Here is a 21749-nt window from a genome sequence, read left to right on the forward strand (position 1 = left end):
GGCACAAGGGGTTGTTCATAGGGAGAATCATGTCAAGATTTAAGCTGAATTGTTGTTCTTCTTAATGTAATTTTTCCAGGTTTATAAAACCTAAAAGCAGAACTCTAAATACAAGATCGGGTTTTTGACGTGGAAAGCAAAAAAAAGCTCAGACAGCCACGTTTTAGGAAATGGAATTCACACATCACATCAATGGCACGATGAAATCAGCACTACAGACCCACCTGATTAAAAGTGCATTAATAATTTTAATGTTTACCTCTAATATTGAGTTCTTATGTGGCTCATTCACTTTTCCAGCAAGACAGCAGTGAGATATAGCATTGTGAATAATAGGTTTGTTGGATTTGCTGCTGGGTTCCTTAAATAATTTTGGACCTAAGGAAGAGAAATAAGTAAAAATTATCTGCCTTACATTTATGAACACTAAGATTTTCATTCAAAGTGAAAAAAAGAAAAACCTCATTATTTTTCTAGGATGACTTACTTGTAGAGATATTAAACAGAACAAAATACACCTGACAACTTCTCAAAAATAGCATGAAACATATCACAGGTTTTCCTGACCTGGTATTCATAATAAATGAATGAAACAAACTAAACAAAAGCTGAAACAAAGCAGGCACCTGTGTATTCTGCCACTGAAGCAATAGAAGATGCTGTGGAAGCATTCTCCCAGTCTCTCTCTGTGTTTCTGCTGGGATTTCTGCTCAGAATGGGTAAGGACTCCATTGATTCAACTCTGGGAGGGAAATAAATAAAAAAATTATACGCCAAGATTTTGGGTTTTGGTCCTGGAATCTCCCATAAATGCAGCTGTCCCTGAATGGAACAGATTATTCTCCCTTATCCTCCCCAGAACAGATTCTCCTTGCTAGAAATCAAAGCAAAACTCTAACTCCTCTTTGAGAAAATAAACAAAACTGCAAGTTTGTACAGAACACTGCAGTTGGCAGCCACATAAAGCAGATGAATTCAGCAATGCTGATTGTGCTTTCTGCCAGTGAGCTGAAGCAAACAGCACTGAAGCCCAAAACTGTTTCCTGCCCCAGGAGCAGAGAAACCCCAGGGAAGCTGGCTGTACCTCTGTGAGGGAGTGCCACCAGAGTGAACACTTTCAGGCTCAGTTGTTGCTGCTGAGGCCAAGGACAGACTGGAACCAGACTGAGCACTGCTCAGATTATCAGCTACAAAACAGGAGAGCAAATGTCAAACACATTTGGTTACAGCAGATTTGAAAGTCGGGCAGAACAAACAAGTGCAGATCCTTACGTGTGGAAGAACACTTTGTGCCTGAATCACTGTAAGATTCCTCACGATGGACTGACTTTGGCCTGGGTTTTTTGGGCTTGGATTTGGGCTTCCCAAGCCCTTGCTCCTCCAAAATTTGCTGCTGTTTTTTCCTCAGATACTCCTGCTTGATGAGTTCTCGCCGAGCCTTCTCCTCCTCTTTCCGTATCCGATCCTCCTCAGCTTTGCGGCTGCCAAGCGAACACAACAACAGTGAATTCAGCACAGAACAACTTCCCCATCTCCAAATCAAGAGAAATTCTTTTCTGGGCATCCTCACCGAGCTTCATCCCTTTTCTGTTCCACCTCAGCCTCCAGCTGCTGCTTCCTCAGCCGAGCCTCCTCGGCCTTGCGCTGCTGCTTCAGAAGGAACGCCGCCCGTTTCTTGGCCAGCTCATCCTCTGCCTTCTGCTCGTCCTGCAAAACCCAAGGATGGCAATTTTAAAGAATAGTGGGCAATATATTAAGCTGGACATCACAAGATTGCTGGAGAATTTGAAGAAAAATTATTACTTTTGGAAATCTTTACATTTTTAGAATTGATAAGTGTAAATCAAAACCTCTTCTTGCTCAAGAAAAAATTGAGATGGTTTTAGTGTTCCCTTAAGTCTGTGAGGAGAAAAAAAAAAGGCTCATCTTACTATGACTTGTTTTTAATCATCACAAAACTTTCTAGACCTGCAAAGCACAATGCAACTATGATGTGGGCCAGGAAGGACATCACAAATAATCCCAGTGCAATGATCACTAGTGAAAACTAACCAAAAGTTAAATTCCCTGAGACTGAGACTAGTTTGACTTTCTGGAAAGAAAAATTAAAACAGAAAGTACCATCATGTCAGCACATATGTGGTATTGACAATAATCATTGCTAAGCACAAATTAAGACATTGAATGTTTTGAGAGCAGATCCCTCCCTTTTTACAAAAGTTATTGTTTCCTAGTGCAGCTTTTTTTACATCCAAATATTGAAACCAATGAGGGCTGTGCTCCATCAGGAGGCTGGGAAACACCAGATCTAATGCTGGGACCAAAGAGAAAAAAAGTATCACATTTACCTTGAAGAAAAAACCCACACCAGACTTCTGATCACCTTCACTAATCATATCCGTGGTGCTATCCTGGTTGTCAAGTTCTCCTTCATCTGGAGCTTTTAAGTCAGACAAATCTACTTCAATGAGATTAGCCTTGCTTCTCAGGGGCTCATCCACTGGGACATTTTCTTTTCCTGAGCCATCAGAAGAATTCAACCCTGCTTCCTTGAAGCTGTTGTTCACCTCTTTGCTCATTTCAGACAGAATATTTGCATCTTTGGAGGTGGAGAGCACAAGTGCCCTTTGATTGCTCTCATCATGAAGTCTATAGGTATCAAAGAAACACTTCTCTTGGGAACCACTTCCATGATCAGGACTGCTTTCCAACCCCACTTCCGTGGGTGTCTTTGCCAAGCTGTTGGGTGGGAAAGGTCTGAGGTGTGGAAGGTTTTCTAGGCTGGGTGTTGGGGTTTTCACACGTGCAGAATTCTGCTGCCTGTCCTTGGGGACTTTGAGCTCCGAGGGCCTCCCTGGCCGGGGAGTCCTGCCCTGGCCGAGCCGCGGCGGTTTCCGCAGGCTGCTCATTCCAGTTGGAGACAGGGGCTCAACAAAATGAATCGAAGGTTTCACCTTTTGGTCCTGAGAGTTACTTCTGGTTCCTGGGGATGGCACTGTTGGAGATTTCATGAGCAGCTCCTGCTGCTGGGAAATCTTTAGGATGGCCTGCTGCAGGGTGCTGATTGTTTCGTTCAGCTTCTCGATGGAAAGATCACATTCATTGATATCTGCTTCAGTCACATTGTCTTCTAGGAGGGCAACAGAAATAATTTTACTTTTTTCTAAATCATGTATAGCAGCAGGGTCTTTTGGTTTGTGTTGCTCAGCAAAGGCCAGGCTTTCCTGCATTTTTACTTTTACCACTTCTTGAGAATCATTGAGCATTTCTTCTCTCTCCTCCTCTTTCACAAGAAACTCCTCAGATTTGGAACCCAAAGAAACTTCATCTAAATCCTCCCCGTTGTGCCGAGAATATTCTTTTCCAAAATGTTCTGGTTTAAGAGGTTGTGGACCATCAGGAGATTTCCCTTTTTTAACAACATGCAGGAAAGCTGCCTTGCCCAATTTTAGTCTCTGCCTTGCTGATAAGGCTTCCATCTTCTTCTTCTGAGCCTCTATGGCCCTGCGCTTCTCTTCCAGCTGCATATGGAGCTGCACCAGCTCCGAAGCTAAAAGATTCACATTGTCTTTGTTCTGCCTGTTGGGGCTCTGCTCTCTCTTTTGTTTCCACGTGGTCAGCGGTGCTGGGCAGCTTTCTGACCCATCTGGGGTGGTTTTTTGGGAACTACTCGTGCTGGACTTGGTCTCGTAGCTGTTGAGCCTCTGCAGCTTCCTCTCTGCAAAGCTGGTCATGCGGACGCTGCCGCTGGCCATGGACACGCTGCTCACCTGGGAGATGGTGCTCAGGCAGGGGCTGGAGCGGCCGCTGGCATCGTCCTTGTCCTCGTGCTCTTTCACCTTCATGTCCTCCTGCAGCTTGGCAGACTCCTCCTCACCAATGTACTTAGTGACTATGGGATGGTTGTCTATGACCACCAAATCCTGGTCAGCATCCTCCATGTCCAAGAGGTCGGGCTCTGAGTCCTGTCTCACCATAGTCCAGGTTGTGTCCTGAACGTGCAGGTTGAGACCTTTGCCGTAACTCACATTGCCTTTACTCGTTACCTCATCCTCAGGTTTAGCAGCATGAAGAAAGAATCCTCCAGTGGACAGCTCCTGAGAGGAAGGATCTAAACTGCTACTAGCCAAAGGTCTGGAAGCTTCTACACCAGCTTCCCCCAGGGCCACTGCATCTGCAGAGGTGGGATCTGCAACTGGAGTGAAATCAGAGCTAGAAATTGGAGTAAAAGTCCTATTGAGGTCATGCTCACCATGGCTGCTCGTCGCTTTCTTGCGGAGCAAAGACAAGTGTCCTTCATTTAACCTCTTGGTTACAAAACTCCTCTGTTTCCCCTCCCCACACTCATCCTCTTTATTGATGACCTGTTTTTCCTTGGCTGGCTTTAGCACCGCAGGCATTAAAGGCTCCAGGTAGAAACTCTCGGGTTTGCTGTCCGAGGGGTCGCTGTTTGTTTTTGGAGACCACGCTGTGGCCACGATGCTGGGCACCCTGGCAGCTGCACTCTGCACCTCAGGGTCACCACGGCTTGGCCTTTCTTCAGATCTGATGATTGCAATGAGCTCTTCATCTTCATCCTCCATTTCTACATTGTTGAGCAAGCTCTTCCCGTTAGCTTTCACCGATGGAGGGTGGGGCTGATTTTTGGGGGTTACATTGACAATGTTGGAAGCAAGACTGTCCTTGCTGATGGATCTGGCCAGGCTAATGCTGTCACCAGAGCCAGGGTCCACATCAGTACTGGCAGAATGATGAAGGGCAAATGGTGTTGGCTGTGACAGAGGCCTAGAAAAGATAAGAAGAATCTACTGACACTCAAGCACGACAAGGTAAATTTGTTGAAATAAAGACCATGATACAGACAGCTAAAATTATTGTTTTATTTTAAAAATGATCCTGTATCACAAGTGACCAGCAAGACCAAGCAGCAACTTCGGACACTTCCATTTTCAACAGCACTTCCTGAAAATCACATCTGACGTATTTTCAATTGCAAATCTGAAATCAGTCAGCTCTGAAAGTGCACATCAGGAGAAAACAAAATTAAGTGATTGTCAGTGCAGTTCTCGGGCAGTGATACCACATTACCACAATCCAATTGTCACAGCATCATTTCCTCCAGCAATGCTGCAGTAAGGAATGCCTCCCTTACCTGGGTTTCCTCTCTGGCCATGCCAGGACTGCCCCTCGTGGCTGCCCATCAACGCGGGTCAGAGAGTTGGAACGGTGCCGATGGCCTGAAATGGTTTGGAATTGGTAACACTTTAGAAACACTCTTTAAACCAGCACTTTTACCTCATTTAATAGCAAATATAGAAACAGATTCAACTCCTTCCCCCAACAGATGGCAGCAGAAAACAGATTTGCTGCAACTGCCAGCAGAGACAGTCAAGGCCTGAAAAAAATTCACATCCGCTAAATTTCTTAAAAGATCTTTAAGATTTACTCAAGTTCAACATGCTCACCCACTTGTGTTACTGCAGATTAATTCAATTCCACATAATTTATAGAAATTAACTTATATTTTAATTAATTATTTTACTGACATTGACGGTCATTGCCTGTTGAAAGGCAACTTCAAGGCAGACTTACCAGGGCTGTCTTCTCCCTGTAAAGATTTTTGTTGCTTTTGCCTCAAAGGCAGCAGTGGATGGGAAGGGCTGAAGGCAGGGCTTCCTCCTTTGACACTGATTCAGGAAAGCAAAAAATTCATTATTACAAAGAATTTTTATTTTCTATAATCAGAAAAAATATCCAGTTGTGAAGTTACACTGCTAAGTTACCCTCTTTAAAACATAATATCATGAATTTTTAAGAAGTTCCTTAAAGAAGTTTTTCATGTGTAACAACACAAAAGTAAAGTTTTCAGGTAGTTGATCTGAAATTAAATTAAGTTTCTAAACACAGTAGACTTAAGATGTAAATAGTAAATTCAAGACAAAAAAAAGGCTAAAGTAACTTAGGGGTCACCATGAAATTTATGTCAGCTGAGAACTCTTTTCATCAACCTTCCTGCACAAATTGTGTTGAAGTTTGTTTCCACAGAAGCCCAGAATGGTTTGGGTTGGAAGGAATCTTTAAGAATCTTTAAGAGCACCCAGTTCCAGGCCCTGCCATGGACATGGACACCTCCCACAAGAGCAGCTTGCTCCAAGCAAGTCCTGCCCAGCTCTCTTGGAGCCCCTTTAGGAACTCTAAAGTCAAAATGATAACACAGTCAGCAGCACAAATCCCCAAGTTACCCCAAGAGAGGCATAAATGGAAGGTGGAATGACATGCAGACAGACTCACAGGTAGTCAGGCTCCTCAGGGTGCAGGTAGTACCTGCTGCAGGCCTCAGGGGCTGCCTGGGCTGGGGGCTGCAGCTCTGCTGGGCTGGGGCTGGCAGGGGTGGCCAGGAAACTGCGCTTGGTGGCGTTGGAGATGGGCACAGGGGCCCTGCTGCTCTTCTGCTGCATCACTGCCTTGGCTGGGCACACAGGGACAGCATCAGCACAACTCAGGGGGAGCACACAGCACAATGGAAACTTTGTCTGCATTGTAATCTGAGCTATTAGTCTTTATTTAAAGTATCTGTCTTCAGGTGAGCTTAATGGAAGTTACAAATTAATTATTAATTAGTGGGTTAGGAGGGGAATTTCCCTGCTTAAAAACTATCCATTCAAAAAATGGATCTAGGGTTAATTTTCCTTCTACTTTACTGGTTTTCAGACATCCTCAGCAAGAATAAACCTTGGGTAGAAATAAAGCTTCCTAGGCAACACTTTCACTGCAATGTAAGTATTTTTTTAAATAACATGCTATCAGTTATCTGTGGTTACAAACTTACCATCTTTTATTTCCTGGATATCTCTTGGTTGTACAAAGTCTGGTTTGACATTCTCAAACCACCAGAAGAGTTCTGCAATGAACACCATGACATTAGGCTGAAACAGAAAAAAGGGAAAATTATACCTCACATTACAAAACACTCATGATTTACCCATATTTTATTGAAAAATAACATCTTTTGTTATGTTTCTTACCTTTAAAACCAAAGGAGCATACAACATGTCCTCCAAGGTGAGGTAAAAGCATTTGTTTAGGTACTCATTTGAGAATTCTCTTAAGAGCTGAATGTTATAGAGGCTGTCTGCAATTGATGTCACCTCCTTCAAACAGATATCTGGGAAGGGGAGAGGGCTGAGTAAGTTCTGGCAATGTCCAAGGGATTTCCCCCTTCCACCCCCACCTCACAGAAACACTAAATACAGGAACTGCACAGACTCTACACCAGCACTGGATATTTACTGGCTACCAGTGACATTTCTCTACCTGCTCAGTACCAGAGGGACAGGAAAAGGAGGGAGAAAATCACAGAGAACAGTATCAGTTCTGCAACCATTTCTGAATCCACGGGGGATTCTGTCTATCACAGCCACAGAAAAGGTAAACAGGCTACAGAGAACACACAGAATGACAAAATACAAAAGCAATTAAAACCAGACATCTTGATTTGCATATAATAAAGGGTTACTCCTAGGATTCACAGTGCTGGTTCCTTCTGAAAACACTCAGGAGCTCTGCAAGGTACAACATATCTGAGAATTTAAAAACCAATACAAAATGTTGATTTGCAAATGTTAATGCAACAAGGAAAACATTTTCTGGGGAAGAGAACTCAAGTTTTGCAATACTCAAGAGTGACAATTTCTTCAGATTGAGAGAAACCATTTCAAAATCTAGATTTTAAAATGCCAAGCTATGCCAAGAAAAACATGAGAATTATCAGCTAGCACTGGTGGACACGTACTCCATTTTTATGGCATTGAAACCAAGCTCAGTTATTTGAGCAAAGAAAGCCACATCATCTAAAACTGGAAAAGAAAGGATTCTTTTGTAGCTCAAAATATACAGAGCATAATCTTCTAAATACAGTTAAGCAAAAGCAAAGAAGATCCAAGAGATCTCTTAGATGCAGATTCCATATGTGACCTGCCATAGTCCACTACCTATTAAATGTGCTGCAGTTTTAATTTTTTTTGTGTATTTCTAGCTCAGCTTTCAAAGCCTGAAAGCTTTTTATTTCTTTTTTTTTTTTTTTTTTTTTTTCCCTGAAAGCCTTTATTACATACCATCCAGTTTCATTTGCTCTGGACAATAATAGTGAATCACAGCTAGAAGAGCAGCACCATCGCTACCATCCTTCATCAGATCTTCCAGCACAGGGAAATAGGGTAACTGCCTGCTGGAGAGGTGTTCCCTTCTGTAACGCACCTGCAGAGACAAAACAAGGGCTCACATCATGCTGAAAAGGGAAAAAAAAGACAGAAAAATCCCCCAAAAAGCCAAGAAAAAGGAATTAGTGTTAAGCATTTGGGGACTCGTTTTGCTGGATCCTTTCTGCCATTCTGCCCCAAGTCAAACCCAGCTGACAAAGTTGTGCTGTTCTCCCCATGGAAGCCAATTCTGAAGGAAATGCTGTTTCTCTTTTAATCCTGGAATGGTTTGGGTTGGAAGGGAACTTAAAGATCATCTAATCCAACTCCCTTCCACAGGCAGGGAACCTTCCACTGGGGCAGGTTTCTCATCTGCCATTCAGCCTCCTTATGCCCAGGAGCAATCTTTGCTGCTTCATTCACACATTTTAATTTCTCATCATCAATTTAACACAAAACCTTTCCACAAAGATGCATGAATGCAGCAGATCCAAAGAAAGAGACATGGGGAACTACATGAAAAACACTTAAAGCTTGGGAAAAATGAAACACAGCAAAAATAATTCTTTTGGGCTGGTGATCTCTCATACCTTACCTACACCCATAGATTTGCTGTTGTGCCCACAGACAGTAAAGTTCTCACAGAGAGAACCAGAACATGGCACATCTGTGTGCAACACAATTGTGCAAAAATAAAAAACATGATCTTTTCAAAATAGACAGAGAGGAGGAGGCCTTGACATCCCCAGCAAAACTCTCCTTGATTTACTCCAGATCAAAATCAAGCTCTGGTGCAAACCACCCTGCAGCCCTCAGGGAATTTGGAGCTGCCAAAGCCAGTCAGCTGAAGAACAAATCTTGGCATTGCTTCTTGCAAGTGTTGCAAGTTGCAGGGTTGCAGTTTGCTGAGCATCCACACACTATGGGAGGCTGTGTCTAAACTAAGCAGCAAAGCAGGTGGGAAAGCAAAAGCAGAATGCACTGCAGGGCCTGGCAGAAACACCTGGCAGTGCTGGGAAAACATCCCTGGGACACTTCAGGGCACTGACAGCACTGGGGCTGAACAGAATCTCGTCTGCTGTGCAGACACACCAATCACACATTGAATCATCTGAGGAAAGCTGGGTTTCACCAAAGGCATCCTACACTTCTCCCAAGCCAGCCTGGGAAAGCTCTACACACACACACACACTCCTAAGTGTCAATTTAGGATGGCACAGGCTGTGAAAAAATCTGTTCAGAGCAATGAAAATCACTTGGAGCAATGAGAACCAGTTTCTTCTCTTTCTTTTCCATATGCTATGCTAAGTTTCCCAAGGAACTCAAAGCTATCTCTCTGCATGCTAATGCTATTTTTTCCTGTTCTTTTCCCAGGTGCAAATTGGGTTTTTCCCCAGCCTGGAGCACTCCATGAAGATGTAATGGAATGGGAATCATACTGTACCACACGAGCATATTCCACTGGCTCCAGCATGCAGTGCAATAGGGCATGCATCAGATCAGGCTTACACAGAGAGAAACAGTGAGATATAGGATGGTGATTATTCAAACAAGAAACAAATCAAAGGCATCAGCAACATCCATTATGCACTAGAAATGTGGTTGTTAAAGTGTGCACACCAAAGTAAACTGGTTAGCTTGAAAGGGTCAGTATTTATCCACTTAAAGTAAGCATATTAAAAATAAAGCTTCAGAAATTCTTTCTCAACTTTAATTCCTCCTGTAGTTAAAGTAGATACAAATATTTCTTTCCCAATAGGCTTAAATGGGGTTTAAATCAACAACAGTCAATACCAAGAACTAAAATCTGTAAAGATTCTTTGTTTCTTCTGGTTTTGGTGAAAAACCCCACAGATTTATCAAAGAGGGTTTTTATGGACTTAATGTAATTCCTTATTTTTTGCTCAGCTGTTATTCTCTTAACCCTTCAGTCTTTTATACTCAAAATTCTGAATTCTTCCTTATTTTCTAAGCTGAGTGTTGTGCACACAATGAATGACATTTGTATGCAATAATTGCAGAAATGGTGCTCCTGAAATAGAGATAATTCTGTATTAAAAAAAAAGCCCAACCAAACAAAAATCACAAAATAAAAAAAGTACAGAATTGACAGAATCTGACAACAAGAGAGTACAAAACCTACCAGTAAAATTAAAATCTAAGTGGACTAGAAGTGAGATAACCTTCTACTCCTTCCTTTAATTTCAGATATTTAAAGTTTTTACTCCAGCCCACAGATTTGGTTCAAAGGATTAGGAGGCTGCAGTGGGACTGAGCTCTCTGTGGCAAGGCAGAGAGATCATGGGGAGGCTGCCTGATCACACCTGCCTTTTCCAAGTGCTCTGCCCTTTGGAATTAACAACTGAGACAACAGCTCATCATCCCAGAGAGAAAATGAGTAACAGCTCCTGCAAGGGCAGGAGAAAGGGCATCAAAGCCAAGGAAAGCAAAGGAACAGAGGAAAATCTCTGCAAGTGGAAATAAACACAGAAAACTCTGACAGAAGGATTTCTAGAAGCAATTTTGTTGTTATTTTTTTAATATATAGTGGAATTGATATTCCAATTTCACACTTCAGCACCAAAAAAATCAGTTTTTTATTGCAATGTGCAAACTTCCCTCCCACTGTGCCAGCTCCAGGCTCCTCAACTGAGCAACCCCAGCAAAGTCCCACCAAACTGGTGTGGCCAATCTCCTAGCCCAGCTCAGTGCACAGCAGAGCTCTGCCTCTGACAGATTTACAAATCTGCACCACAGCAGGTGCAGGAGCAGAGTAAGAGCATTATTTAAACACAAACATCTGAGTCTCTTAACTATGGATTCCAAGATTAGGCAGCCATTTAAGCTGCCCAGCTTTTCTCTCACCTCAGTGCTGTCATCAATTCCTGCTTACACCCAAACCCAGCAAATGCAACCATTTCAACTGGTCATTTTCTAGTTGTTGTTTTGTTTTTTTTTTTTTTAATTGCTACTCCACCTGCCTCATTCCTGCAGTGTGGAAGCAATTTGGAGATGCTGCAAAGTGAGTATGCTGTGTGCTGTACAGTATGCAAAAAGCATGGCATGAAAACAAAGCCTGATGACCCAAAAGCTCACACAGGTGTTTTTCAGAGAGCAGCTGAGAAGCTTTGGAATGGAAGCAAGTTTAAAAAGCCATGATTTTGTGGATGACAACTGGTGGAAAAGTAGTTCACTTACAGGTACTAATTTCCAATACCATTTGGAAGGAGACTGCTCAGGAAGCAAGGAAAGGAAGGTGGGAATAGGAGAGGAACATCAGCAATGCAAGTTAAAAGCAGTAATACTTAAATGCACTTCAGCAATAAACACTTTCATATTTCAGAGGGCTTGTAGCCTAGAAATTTAGATTTAAAGATGCTAAAATGAAACCCAAAAGCCAATAGGGTCAAATAATTCAAGAGATCCTTTAGACCACAGATCAACTTGTAAATTAAGCAGCTTTTTTTTGCTGAAGGGTATTATTTTCCATAATAGGCACATAAAAAAACTTCTGCCACTAACATGAAAATAAAACAATTGTGCCTTGTTCATAGGTCACACTTTGAGCCCTTCACTCAGCAATGCCAATTTGAGGAAAGAATATGTTATTTATAATTTATCTTAAAGTTTTATGAAATCACAATTTGAGAGTTCAGATAGACATTATGTTGAAGAATGACCTATTTGACATTCTCCAGAAATGAAAGTGTGCTATATTTTGCAATATTAGTGCATTGTGATATAATTTCTAGGGGAAAAAAGCTGGAAAGAAGTACAAACACACACATATAAACATTTGAATGCCAAGAGTATCCTTCCTGGACAGAACCTGGAAGAGTCCCTAAATACACCTTAGACAAAGAACCCATGCAAAAAGAATATGCCCCAAGAGCTTTCAAAATATATAACATATATTTTTGTGCTGTGAAAGCCGAGTCATATTTACCCACATACAGTTGGAACAGGTTTTTAGTTGAAACAAGTTGTTTCCATCCTACAAAAACTTAGAGGAAAGTCAGAAGATACCAGAGGGCTTCAAAGGCAAGGAAAGGGACTGATGAGAGACAAAAACTGCATGCAGAAAATCTCATTTTTGAGGATTGGAGCCCTCACACTTCTCTGATAAAGAAAATACTGCTATTTAAATCCACTCATCATCAACACACAACATCACAACTGAAGACAAATTTGTTTTACCTTTTGATGCCCTGGGCTTTCCATTAGTTGCTGTTTTAATTTAATCTCTTTCTCTGTTATCTCTCTCATTTTAAGGTTCACCTAAAAGGGCATGAAAAATTAATTAAAATACACCTGGATATGTTCCACAAGTGTCCTTCTTGCTCCTGTTACTTAATGGTCAATTCATGCTATAAACATAAAAAGCTCATAGAAAAACATGGTACAGCAGTTTTCTAGACCAACTCTCTATTGGCAGTAGCTGAAAAAACAATCCTGGTTTTGCAAGGGCACATTCTCTTTGGAATGAGTGATTCTTGTCACTCAAAGAATTAGAGTAACTTAACTGCTGACCTTGGAAAAAAATTCAGCATTTCTGTTAAACATTCCATCTAGTCAGTTAAGTCCATCCTCTTATTTAGCACAAAACTGTGCTTCACCTAAAATACCCCACTAACAAAAAAACACCTCATAGCAACTTGTCTGAAAATAATCCAGTTTTTACAGTTTTTCTAAGCTACTTCCTGATCACCTTTTTTAGCTTTATTCTTCCCTAAGAAAAACAAGTTGCAAAATTAGAAAGAGATGATAGAAATACACAATAGTAAAGGAAGACGTGCATCAGAATCTGATTTAAAAATGTGAAAAGTGACAAGAAAAGACAAGCAGGCTTATCCCAAAGCAAATTTTACCTTGTTAATCCAGAAAACCATGGCATCCTCCAAATCATAGGGCAGTTCTTTTGAGGCACTGAATGTAGAGAAACGCTTGACACTGGCAACCACCTTCTCAATGCTGATCATTTCTACAGTGTAAGCCATCATGAGAGCATCAATCATTGCCATATGAGAACTCTGAAAGCAGAAAACACGATTGGAAAAATCAAACACCCAAGCTCCTAACTGTATTTAAACCAAAACATTCCTGAGCTTAACACCCTCTTTCCTCCACTGCCTATTTTAAACAGCGTTAACCACAGAGGCGCTGATTAGGCGGATTTAATTAAACCAACCATTTTGATAGGTGCAGAGCCCAGCTCGGATTCAGACACGGGGGTGTCATCGCTCTCCATGACGTAAATTCCCTTTCGGGACAGGGCTTGGATGACGGATTGGTGTCCCTGCAGCGCCGCCACCTGGTCGCCCTTGAGGATGAGGCTGCAGACGCGGCAGTAGAGCTCGCTGGAGAGCAGCAGTTTGATCACCGGCGGCTTGATGTGCTCCTGCTCGTACTGATCGATGTAGAACGGGTCCTTCAGCTCCTCCGGGACGTTGTCTGCAACAGGGAATTCCAAAAGGGATTTTTTTTTTTAAATAAAGAAAAAAAAGTTCTGAAGTCGTAAGTGAAATTGGAATTATAGCAATGTTTTCGGCCTCACGATCAAAAAGTCATGTGAAGGTTTAATGCCTCCAAATGTCATAAATAGCAAAGAGTTAACAGATGTTCTGTTCCAAGTGTGGCAGGAAAGGTTTAGAGATAAGGTTTATAGATAAGAAAGCCATAAAACATAGTAATAGAATGATTTCTATAGGTTGTATGCAAAAATTAGGTAATTAGTATGTTGTAGTAGATTAGTTAATGGAAATTAGAATATTCAATATAGAAGAATACTTATTGTATTGTAAATGGGAAATCACTCTCTATTCTCTATTCCCTATTATCCTCTTTACTCTCCATGCTCTATTCTCTCCTACACTCTCTCCCTCACATACCCACACCCTAACAATAAACTACAAACTTCAAAACCAGAATATAGAGAGCTCTGAGTCTGTCCTGATGACCATCCACCCAATAAAAGCCCCACAGGTGAGGAGGGTTAGTGATGGTGTTTGGTTTGGGTTCAAGGGGGTGTCAGGTGGGCAAAGTTTGTTTTTATCTTCAAAGAATCCCAAAAATCCCAAAGTGTCCAACAACTCAACAGCTGTAAGACTCTATGTCTCCAGAAAACCAAGCCACCCATTTTTTGATGCATTTTGGTAATTCAGAACAAAAAGACCAAAATCTGACTAAAACTTTGAACATTTCTATTTTTCTTGTCAAGTAACTGTTGCAACTTTCAACCTTTAAATAATTCAAACCTAGAAAGCAAAATCACTCAATTTAGATTAAGCAGAAACTTTAAACCCAGTCTAAAATTCAACTTCTTCTTGGTCCAATTGTCATAGGATTTTATCAGGTTTTATCAGCCTGAGTCTAGACCCTGAAGAAGTTAAAATTAGCAACACAGAAGCCTCACCCTTGCACACCACCAGCCATAAACACATTTTTACTACTCCCCAGCACAGCTCAGAGCTGGCAGGAGAGAAAGGCACTAACAACAACTAATATTCCAATCACTCTAAATATGTCCAAGACATCTCAAATCCATCCCTTGCTCTATATCCCAAAATAAATCCTTCTCCTCATATTGGGAAATTACTCTGGAAGCTATTGATCTTTATAACAATTGAGCAGGAATAATGAGAGTCTGCAACCCCAAGAAAAACATTTTCTAGCCTCAAGTGTATTGTCTTAATAGAAGTCTGACATTTCCTGAATTTCAAACATGAAATTCTATCTAATGCTACCCAGTCTCTCCCCAAAGTCAGTTCATTTTAAATATACACATCTACACTTAAAAGAATTATTAATTTGGCAGCATGTTTACTTTTCATTCAGCTCATTTCCAGAATAATTAAATTTTCCCATTCCATGAAACTCCTACCCATGTCTTTGAGCTGCAAAATAAACCACACAATATTTCTAGAGTGCACAGTGTGGAGTAAAAAGAGGAATGGATTCAGTGTTATTGCATGAGCCACAAGCACATCTCACTTAGATAAATTATGCAGCAAACCAGAGCTAACAGCTCCTGTTAGTCAGACAGTCCTGACCATCTTTTTCAAAATGGGAAGAAAGTTTAAAGAGCTTTCTGAAGTTTTTAAAAATTAAGATATTTTTTGTGACATTGAATGTGACTTTCTACTGAAGATGGTTGGAAGAGAACACAATAAAACCCACTGGTACCTAAGTAGCATTTGTTAACATGGTTGGCCATTTTTAGTGAAACACATAATAAATTCAGATCTTTTTAATCTTCTTTAGTCAACCTGATCTAAAATCAAAGGCTGTTGAAAGCTCATTCCATTTAATGGCCATTCCCATTCCCAGACAGAGAATTTGAGCTTCCATCTCTAAATTCTGAGGAAAGATCCAAAAATCCAAATGCAAATTCAACATTTTGGTTCATTACAAGCAGCCACACCTTTAACAACCAAAGACACGTTGCTTTTTTACTAGAATTATTTGTGAAAGGAAATAACACAAGCTCATTAAATATCCATGAAGTTGTACATGTCTGGCTGAGCATTAGCACCACTCCAAAATTTAAAGTTTTTTTTTTTAAAAACAGCACAAAAAAAATATAAATTCCCAAAGTCTGCAATCTGAAACTTTTGGATGAGGGGTTTATTTCCAATAAATGCTCTCCAGCAGCTCCAGGAACTGAGGTGAATGCCTGGAATTGGGCTGGAATGGTGAACAAAGAGCCCTGAAATCCCTCCCAGACACCTCCTGCCCCAAAATCCAGATTAGTAGAGTAATTGTGATTATTTTATAGCAAAGAAAAAGGTTTATCTGCAATGCCAACACACCCAGGAGGAGCCAATCTATGGGACTGGGGTCTTTACACACATTATTAACACAGCTAACCCTAACCCTAACCCACACCTCCCACATCAATTTCTGATTAAACCAGCTCCATCCCAATGATTTTTAAAAGCCTTTTCCAGCATTAAATGGATCGAGTTCTTAGTGAGGAGATTTCATGTCACAGAAATCAATATGTTTAAAAAAAAAAAAAAAACCCCAACCCAAACAAACAACCCAAAAGACATAAACAAAAACAAAGAAAAAAATACCCCAGTTTGTATCATGTCATTCAATCTGAAAGTCCAGTCAAGAAACTTGAAATCTTTTTCTTTTATACTGAAGAATCCTCTAATTTCATGTTTCTGATCTCCATATAAGTGCTTAAGGACTGAATGGATTTGGACTGATCAGGATTAAGGGTAGGGTTGGGTGGGAACAACATTTAGTACCAGGATTAATAATGTGATTTCCTACTATCAGAGGAAGTTATTCATCAACATTAATCCTCCCATAATTGCAACTTATTTCACTGGAAACAGGCTTTTTTTTTACATTAGTACACAGAACACTTCTGTCTGTCACACATAGGAACAGTCCTGTAGCTGATTTATGTCCTGACTAAAGATCCCAAAAAAAACTGAGATATAAAAACCACATCAAAGCTCAAGAGTGACAATAATAACTTTACTATTTAATTCTGAACATAATGGAAGGCACAAATAAATGAGAAATAAATAGCAGGAAAAACTTGCAATGCAAACAGGATGTTAAATAAGTGTATAATTCTGAGTTGGGAAAATTCCAACTAGAATTGATGCAATGGAATTGTCTCAAATGGGGTAACACAAAGAAAAAAAGGGCTTTAATTGAGAGGTGTCTTCAATATTTGAAATTTGCATCTGGAAGTGCAACTGAAGACAGTGATCTTACCTTTCACACCTGTTAATTATCCTTACCTGCAGCAGCCAGTGCTGCTCATTCTCCACCCCCCCTGAAAAATGACAAAATTCCCACACTGCCAGAAATCTCAGGAATACTTTGTCACTTTTAGAACAATTATATCCATCAGAGTTAAGCCAAAGCTAATTTCCAGCACACACCATGGACACACAAGCAGCCCTTGTTATCTTGGACACCTTTTCTCCCCAGTTTTTATGGATCAGACAAATCAAAAGTGTCCCAGGCTTTGTGCTTGTCTCACTACAGAATGTGCCAATGTTCTTTTGGAAGAAAATGTCCCAGGCTTTGCAAGCCCCAGTTTCTATCAGCATCATTTCCAACACCTTCTGTCCATGACCTATAACTGAACTTGGAGGTTAAAAAAGTTTTGTTCATTAAAACTTGAGTTTTCACACATTTATGCTTTGGGTTTTAGAAAAAAATCAACGTGGAAAATTAACTTCTGAGAAATTAACACCTAAGCTGTAGCTACAAAAATTTCTGCACCAGCAGTTTTAACAAATCATACTAAAGGGAACCAAATTAAATCATATCCATATTTTTTGCTTACAAAGAAGCTTCCAATTCAATCTTTTCATTCAGCCACTGTTCCATGGTATCAGTGAGTTCTAATATCTCAAAAACTGTCAGTTCTGAGTATAAATCATCAAGCACAAAATCTTTGACAGGATCACAAAAATAACTTAACTTGCAACAACTGTCAGAGAGACAATTATTGCCAGGCTCTCCTTGCTTCAGGGGAGGGAGCATTTCTTTATCATCTCACTCATAAAAACCTCTTGAAAAACAACCAGCTGATTGTGACTCGATAAAGAAAAATACAGCAATCTGAACAAATTTGACTTATCCCTTCAAGTGATGGGGTGGATCCAGCCCAGATGTTATTTTATCTCCAGAAGAACTGGTTTCACATGGAAGGGAAGCCAAGCTGTCCTGGTAAACAGCACCAAGCTTATTCACATTCTGAGGAGGATTTTGTTAGTGTCAGTATCTGCTCCCAGAATTATTCAGCACTGGGTGAATGTTCTCCAAGCTGAGCACAAACTCCACCTTCTCAGCACTAAGACCACCAGAATATAAATATTTTGTGGTGGTTCTCATTACAGCACTGAATTCTAAAGCCTGGAAGTGATCTGTAATAGGAGACATAAAAATTTACATACAACAGGCAGGAAAACCCCAAGCTAAAGGCTTTGCAAACTGCACTATTACCATATCTTTTGATCAAGGATAAAGCCACAATCCTGGATAAAGCAGAAGAGACAAAATAATAATTATGGAATCTTTCACCACTGTAAACTTCACACAATAATACTGTGTTTATGAAACAGGTGCTATTAAAAAAACAAATGTCTAACTGTTAATATTTGTTAAACAACAGCTTTCTTAAAGGGATTTTTACTAGCAACCTGAGAAGAAAGCTGACAAAGACAAGCAGGGAATCCAGGGATTTAGGGAATTTAGCCCAGGAAACATCCTCACACTGCCTCTACCAGCTGGTAACTGTGGGGAGCTATTACAGCACTGTAAAACCTTATTTAGCAAGTAAGTTCTAAGTATTCAAAGACAAAAAAAGCCAAAGTTGCATTTCCCCTCCAATGCATTCCATTAGTCCTTGGCTTTCCTGCCTGCCTCTTACCAAAGGTTTCAGGCTACTCTCAGCATCAAGTCTGGAAAGTATGTAAAGCTCCCAGACCTGATAAATAATAAAACCCATCAGGTCCCTTTTGAAAAATCTGAATTTTGCACACTGTTGTACAGGACCAACAATATTTGCTATGGAAAGGGTTAGAAAGAATCCACTGCTCACAGCAAGCTGAGACACTTCCATATCCTTCAATACCTAAATTTTAATATCATATCCTTCAATACCTGAATTTTAATATTATAGCCATGATGATGGAATTTCTGCACATAAATTAGTGCCACATTAAATCTGCTGAGAAATCAGGATTTTTCTTAGTCATTATTTTCCCAAGTGGTACCAAATAAAACCATCCTGAGTTTGTTCTTTCCAGTTGCTGCTGCTCAGAGGCTGAAGGGCCTCAATCCCTACCTGGCAATCTGGATCATTCCAAGAAAGGATCTCCCCATGCAGGGCTTGCCAAGCATCCCCAACCCTCCCACACTCACCCTCTGTGAGCTGAAATTCCCCACACTCAGTGGCAGCTTTGCTCCTCAACCTTTTCAACATCAGGAATTAAGAGTTCCCTGAAATGGCCCTTTGGTTCTCATTAAAGTTTGAGGATGAAAAAAAAAAAAGCCAATTCTGGTCTAATTAAACTTCATTTTCTCCAACCACTGTTTCAGCTAAAGGGACTTAGAAGGTTTCCAGATGTGCTCAGAGTGAGTGAGATCCATGTTAGATTTATCTGGAGAGATGGATGACACTTTCCCTCATGCCATCCTTTCCCTCTGTTTTCTGGAATTCTGACAAACAGTTGTAGGACCTCCCTCTGGAGCCCATCTGTGCCAGCCAGGAGATGCAGGTTTCCAGGAACAAAACATCCAGCCCAATTCCTGTGCAAGAACAGGAGCTGTCTTGGAGTGATTGCAGTTATTTGACTACCAAAATCCTCTTTTCATGGCCAGAAGGTGAAAAAAGAAACAAACAAAACAAAACAAAAAAAGGAGGACTGCATCATCTTGCATCATCAAATAAAACAAAGCCCAAACTAGGACTTCAAATTACTTGTCATGCATGCTCCCAGTGATTTGTCCTTGAGGGAAAAAAAAAAAACAAAGGGTGAAGAGTTTTCCTATTTAAATGCCAGCTTAGAAGTTGAGAATTCAAATATCCTTTAACAGCAAAGAGAAAACACAGTTGCAGGTAGAAGCTGCAGTGATGAATGACTTTCAGTAACAGTCTACACCAGCATCAAATTCCTGCTCTTGACCCTTTCCACTCCTCACCACGAGCTCACCCTTACTCAGATGAAAATGAAATGCAGCAGAATTTAAAGGATTAAGGCACAAAATTATGTCAATTCATAAATCAAATCCAAATCTAACATTTCAGAAAAATATGCATTCAGTTGAAGGCAGTTATGGAAACCTGGTAAGATTTACTTCAGAACAGAAGTGTTTTAATGTTATAAACAGATAAGAATTTTTTTCCACCAAATAATTCAGAAATAAGTCTAAAATAATAAAAAGTCCTCAAACCCTTTAATCTGCATAGTGAGATTTTAAATAATAAAACCACAATTGATTGTAGCTGCCCAAGACTCACTGAACAACATCCAATATCTTGAAACTAAAACACAACCCTGAGTGATAACAAGTAACATGTTAAATTCAAGTATTATTCAAAATTATCATCACACAGGAAACCTTCTTAAACCCATCTCTCTATGAATTAAAGAGGCTTATAAATTTCTAGGGATTGTGCAATGCTATTCCAGCAGTAATGGCTAACATGTGACAGAGACTTGCAGGAGCCATTTCAAAAATCAAACTAACACTTCCACAGGCCACAAAGATACACAGAAACACCAATCCTCACTCACTGAGGAAAAAAAATCACCTTTTCCTATTGTTTGTGGCATTTAAATGTTGTTATTTGTCATGTGAAGAAGCCTAAATGCAAGAATAACTGGCAGAGGCTGCTGCAGCCAGAGAACCCAGCTCTGCCATGGGAAAAGCCGTTTCTTTTTTAGTTTTTAGTCACAGGAAAACCAAATACTTTTACAAGTTGTGCTGTCAGGAGCATAAATAGACTTGCCATTAAGCAATTAAGTGGTCCAAGAGGTTGAGACTGAGCCCTGAGTGCTGGAGCAGACACCACCCAGCAGCACGAGCTCTCTGCAGCGTAGGATCCGTGCCAGTCCCTTCCCATTTAGGATCAGCTCTCCTTCCAAACCCAGTCACAACATCAATAGTGCATCCCCAGGTCTGCAATAGCTGTTTTATCGTGGATTGTTAAAAAGTTTCAGGAAATGTTACAAACAATTCCAGTAACTGAGAAATATTTACCTCAGGAAGTGCCTGTTCTGTTCTTTTAAGTTATCAATGTTGCACTGACACCCTGCCCAAATTCCCACATTTTCAGACGTCATCTGATCCGTGGGGTTTTTCTGTCTCTTGTTGCTTGTAACAAAATACATTAAACACTGTAAATCCCATGATTTTTCTTTTTTTTTTTTTTTTTTTTTTTTTTTGGCCACAGTCGCCAAGATGAGGGGAACACTGACAGGGCTGGAAATGTTTAAGGAGAAAAATAATTTATAAAACAATATTCCAGCAAGGATTAATATTTAATGGCAGGAATGGACCACTTTTCTTCAGCCTTGTCACCAAGTAAGCCAGTGCTAATCCATTAAGCATATTATGAGTTTGGAGAATTAGACTTAGATTAACAGGGCCACCTCATTTTCCAAAACAAGACTCTATGCATGTTTTTATTATATCTTTTGTTCTGGATAAAACAGACCCACTAGTATTGCATCCTATTTCCTCATTATGAAGCTACTTAAACTCGAGATGTATCTTGTACATCGAGACAGATCTAGTTCAAAACAAAAAACCATATTTCAATAGCTGCCAGGAAAACACAAATATACTCCAAGAATATTTATTTTGCCACGTTTGACAGTAAAAGTTTATGACAATGTGAGGGAAGGAAGAACTCCTCCATCCCCTACAACCTGCTCTTTAATGCCACAGCACCCAAACCACATCTGCTCATTCAACATCTCTTGCCATGAAAGAAAAATGTTGCTGAACATAAAGGGATTATGTTTTAGAACATTTTGAATGTAAAACCACAACCTGACAGGAAAAAGA

The 21749-nt window shown here is 40.4% G+C and overlaps 1 protein-coding gene across 5 annotated transcripts in view; it reads right to left on the reverse strand.

The window, feature by feature from the left end:
- Positions 1-21749, reverse strand: part of CAMSAP1 (calmodulin regulated spectrin associated protein 1) — a gene marked incomplete at its 5' end in the record, with an annotated part of 32676 nt that overhangs the window by 2165 nt on the left and 8762 nt on the right. For 3 of the 5 annotated variants that reach the window (XM_079323867.1, XM_079323869.1, XM_079323871.1), the window contains 16 exons: positions 260-378; positions 627-742; positions 1085-1187; positions 1273-1481; positions 1571-1707; positions 2349-4785; positions 5153-5237; positions 5593-5687; positions 6292-6469; positions 6830-6926; positions 7026-7165; positions 8115-8256; positions 11397-11429; positions 12396-12476; positions 13067-13228; positions 13387-13649. In XM_079323867.1, coding sequence (XP_079179993.1) covers positions 260-378; positions 627-742; positions 1085-1187; positions 1273-1481; positions 1571-1707; positions 2349-4785; positions 5153-5237; positions 5593-5687; positions 6292-6469; positions 6830-6926; positions 7026-7165; positions 8115-8256; positions 11397-11429; positions 12396-12476; positions 13067-13228; positions 13387-13649 — 4397 coding nt within the window. The remainder of the gene's footprint in view (positions 1-259; positions 379-626; positions 743-1084; positions 1188-1272; positions 1482-1570; positions 1708-2348; positions 4786-5152; positions 5238-5592; positions 5688-6291; positions 6470-6829; positions 6927-7025; positions 7166-8114; positions 8257-11396; positions 11430-12395; positions 12477-13066; positions 13229-13386; positions 13650-21749) is intronic. The other 2 variants (XM_079323868.1, XM_079323870.1) reach the window with 1 other exon arrangement.

This window comes from Erithacus rubecula (genome assembly GCF_903797595.1).
Source record: "Erithacus rubecula genome assembly, chromosome: 21".
NCBI classification, from domain to species: Eukaryota; Metazoa; Chordata; class Aves; order Passeriformes; family Muscicapidae; genus Erithacus; species Erithacus rubecula.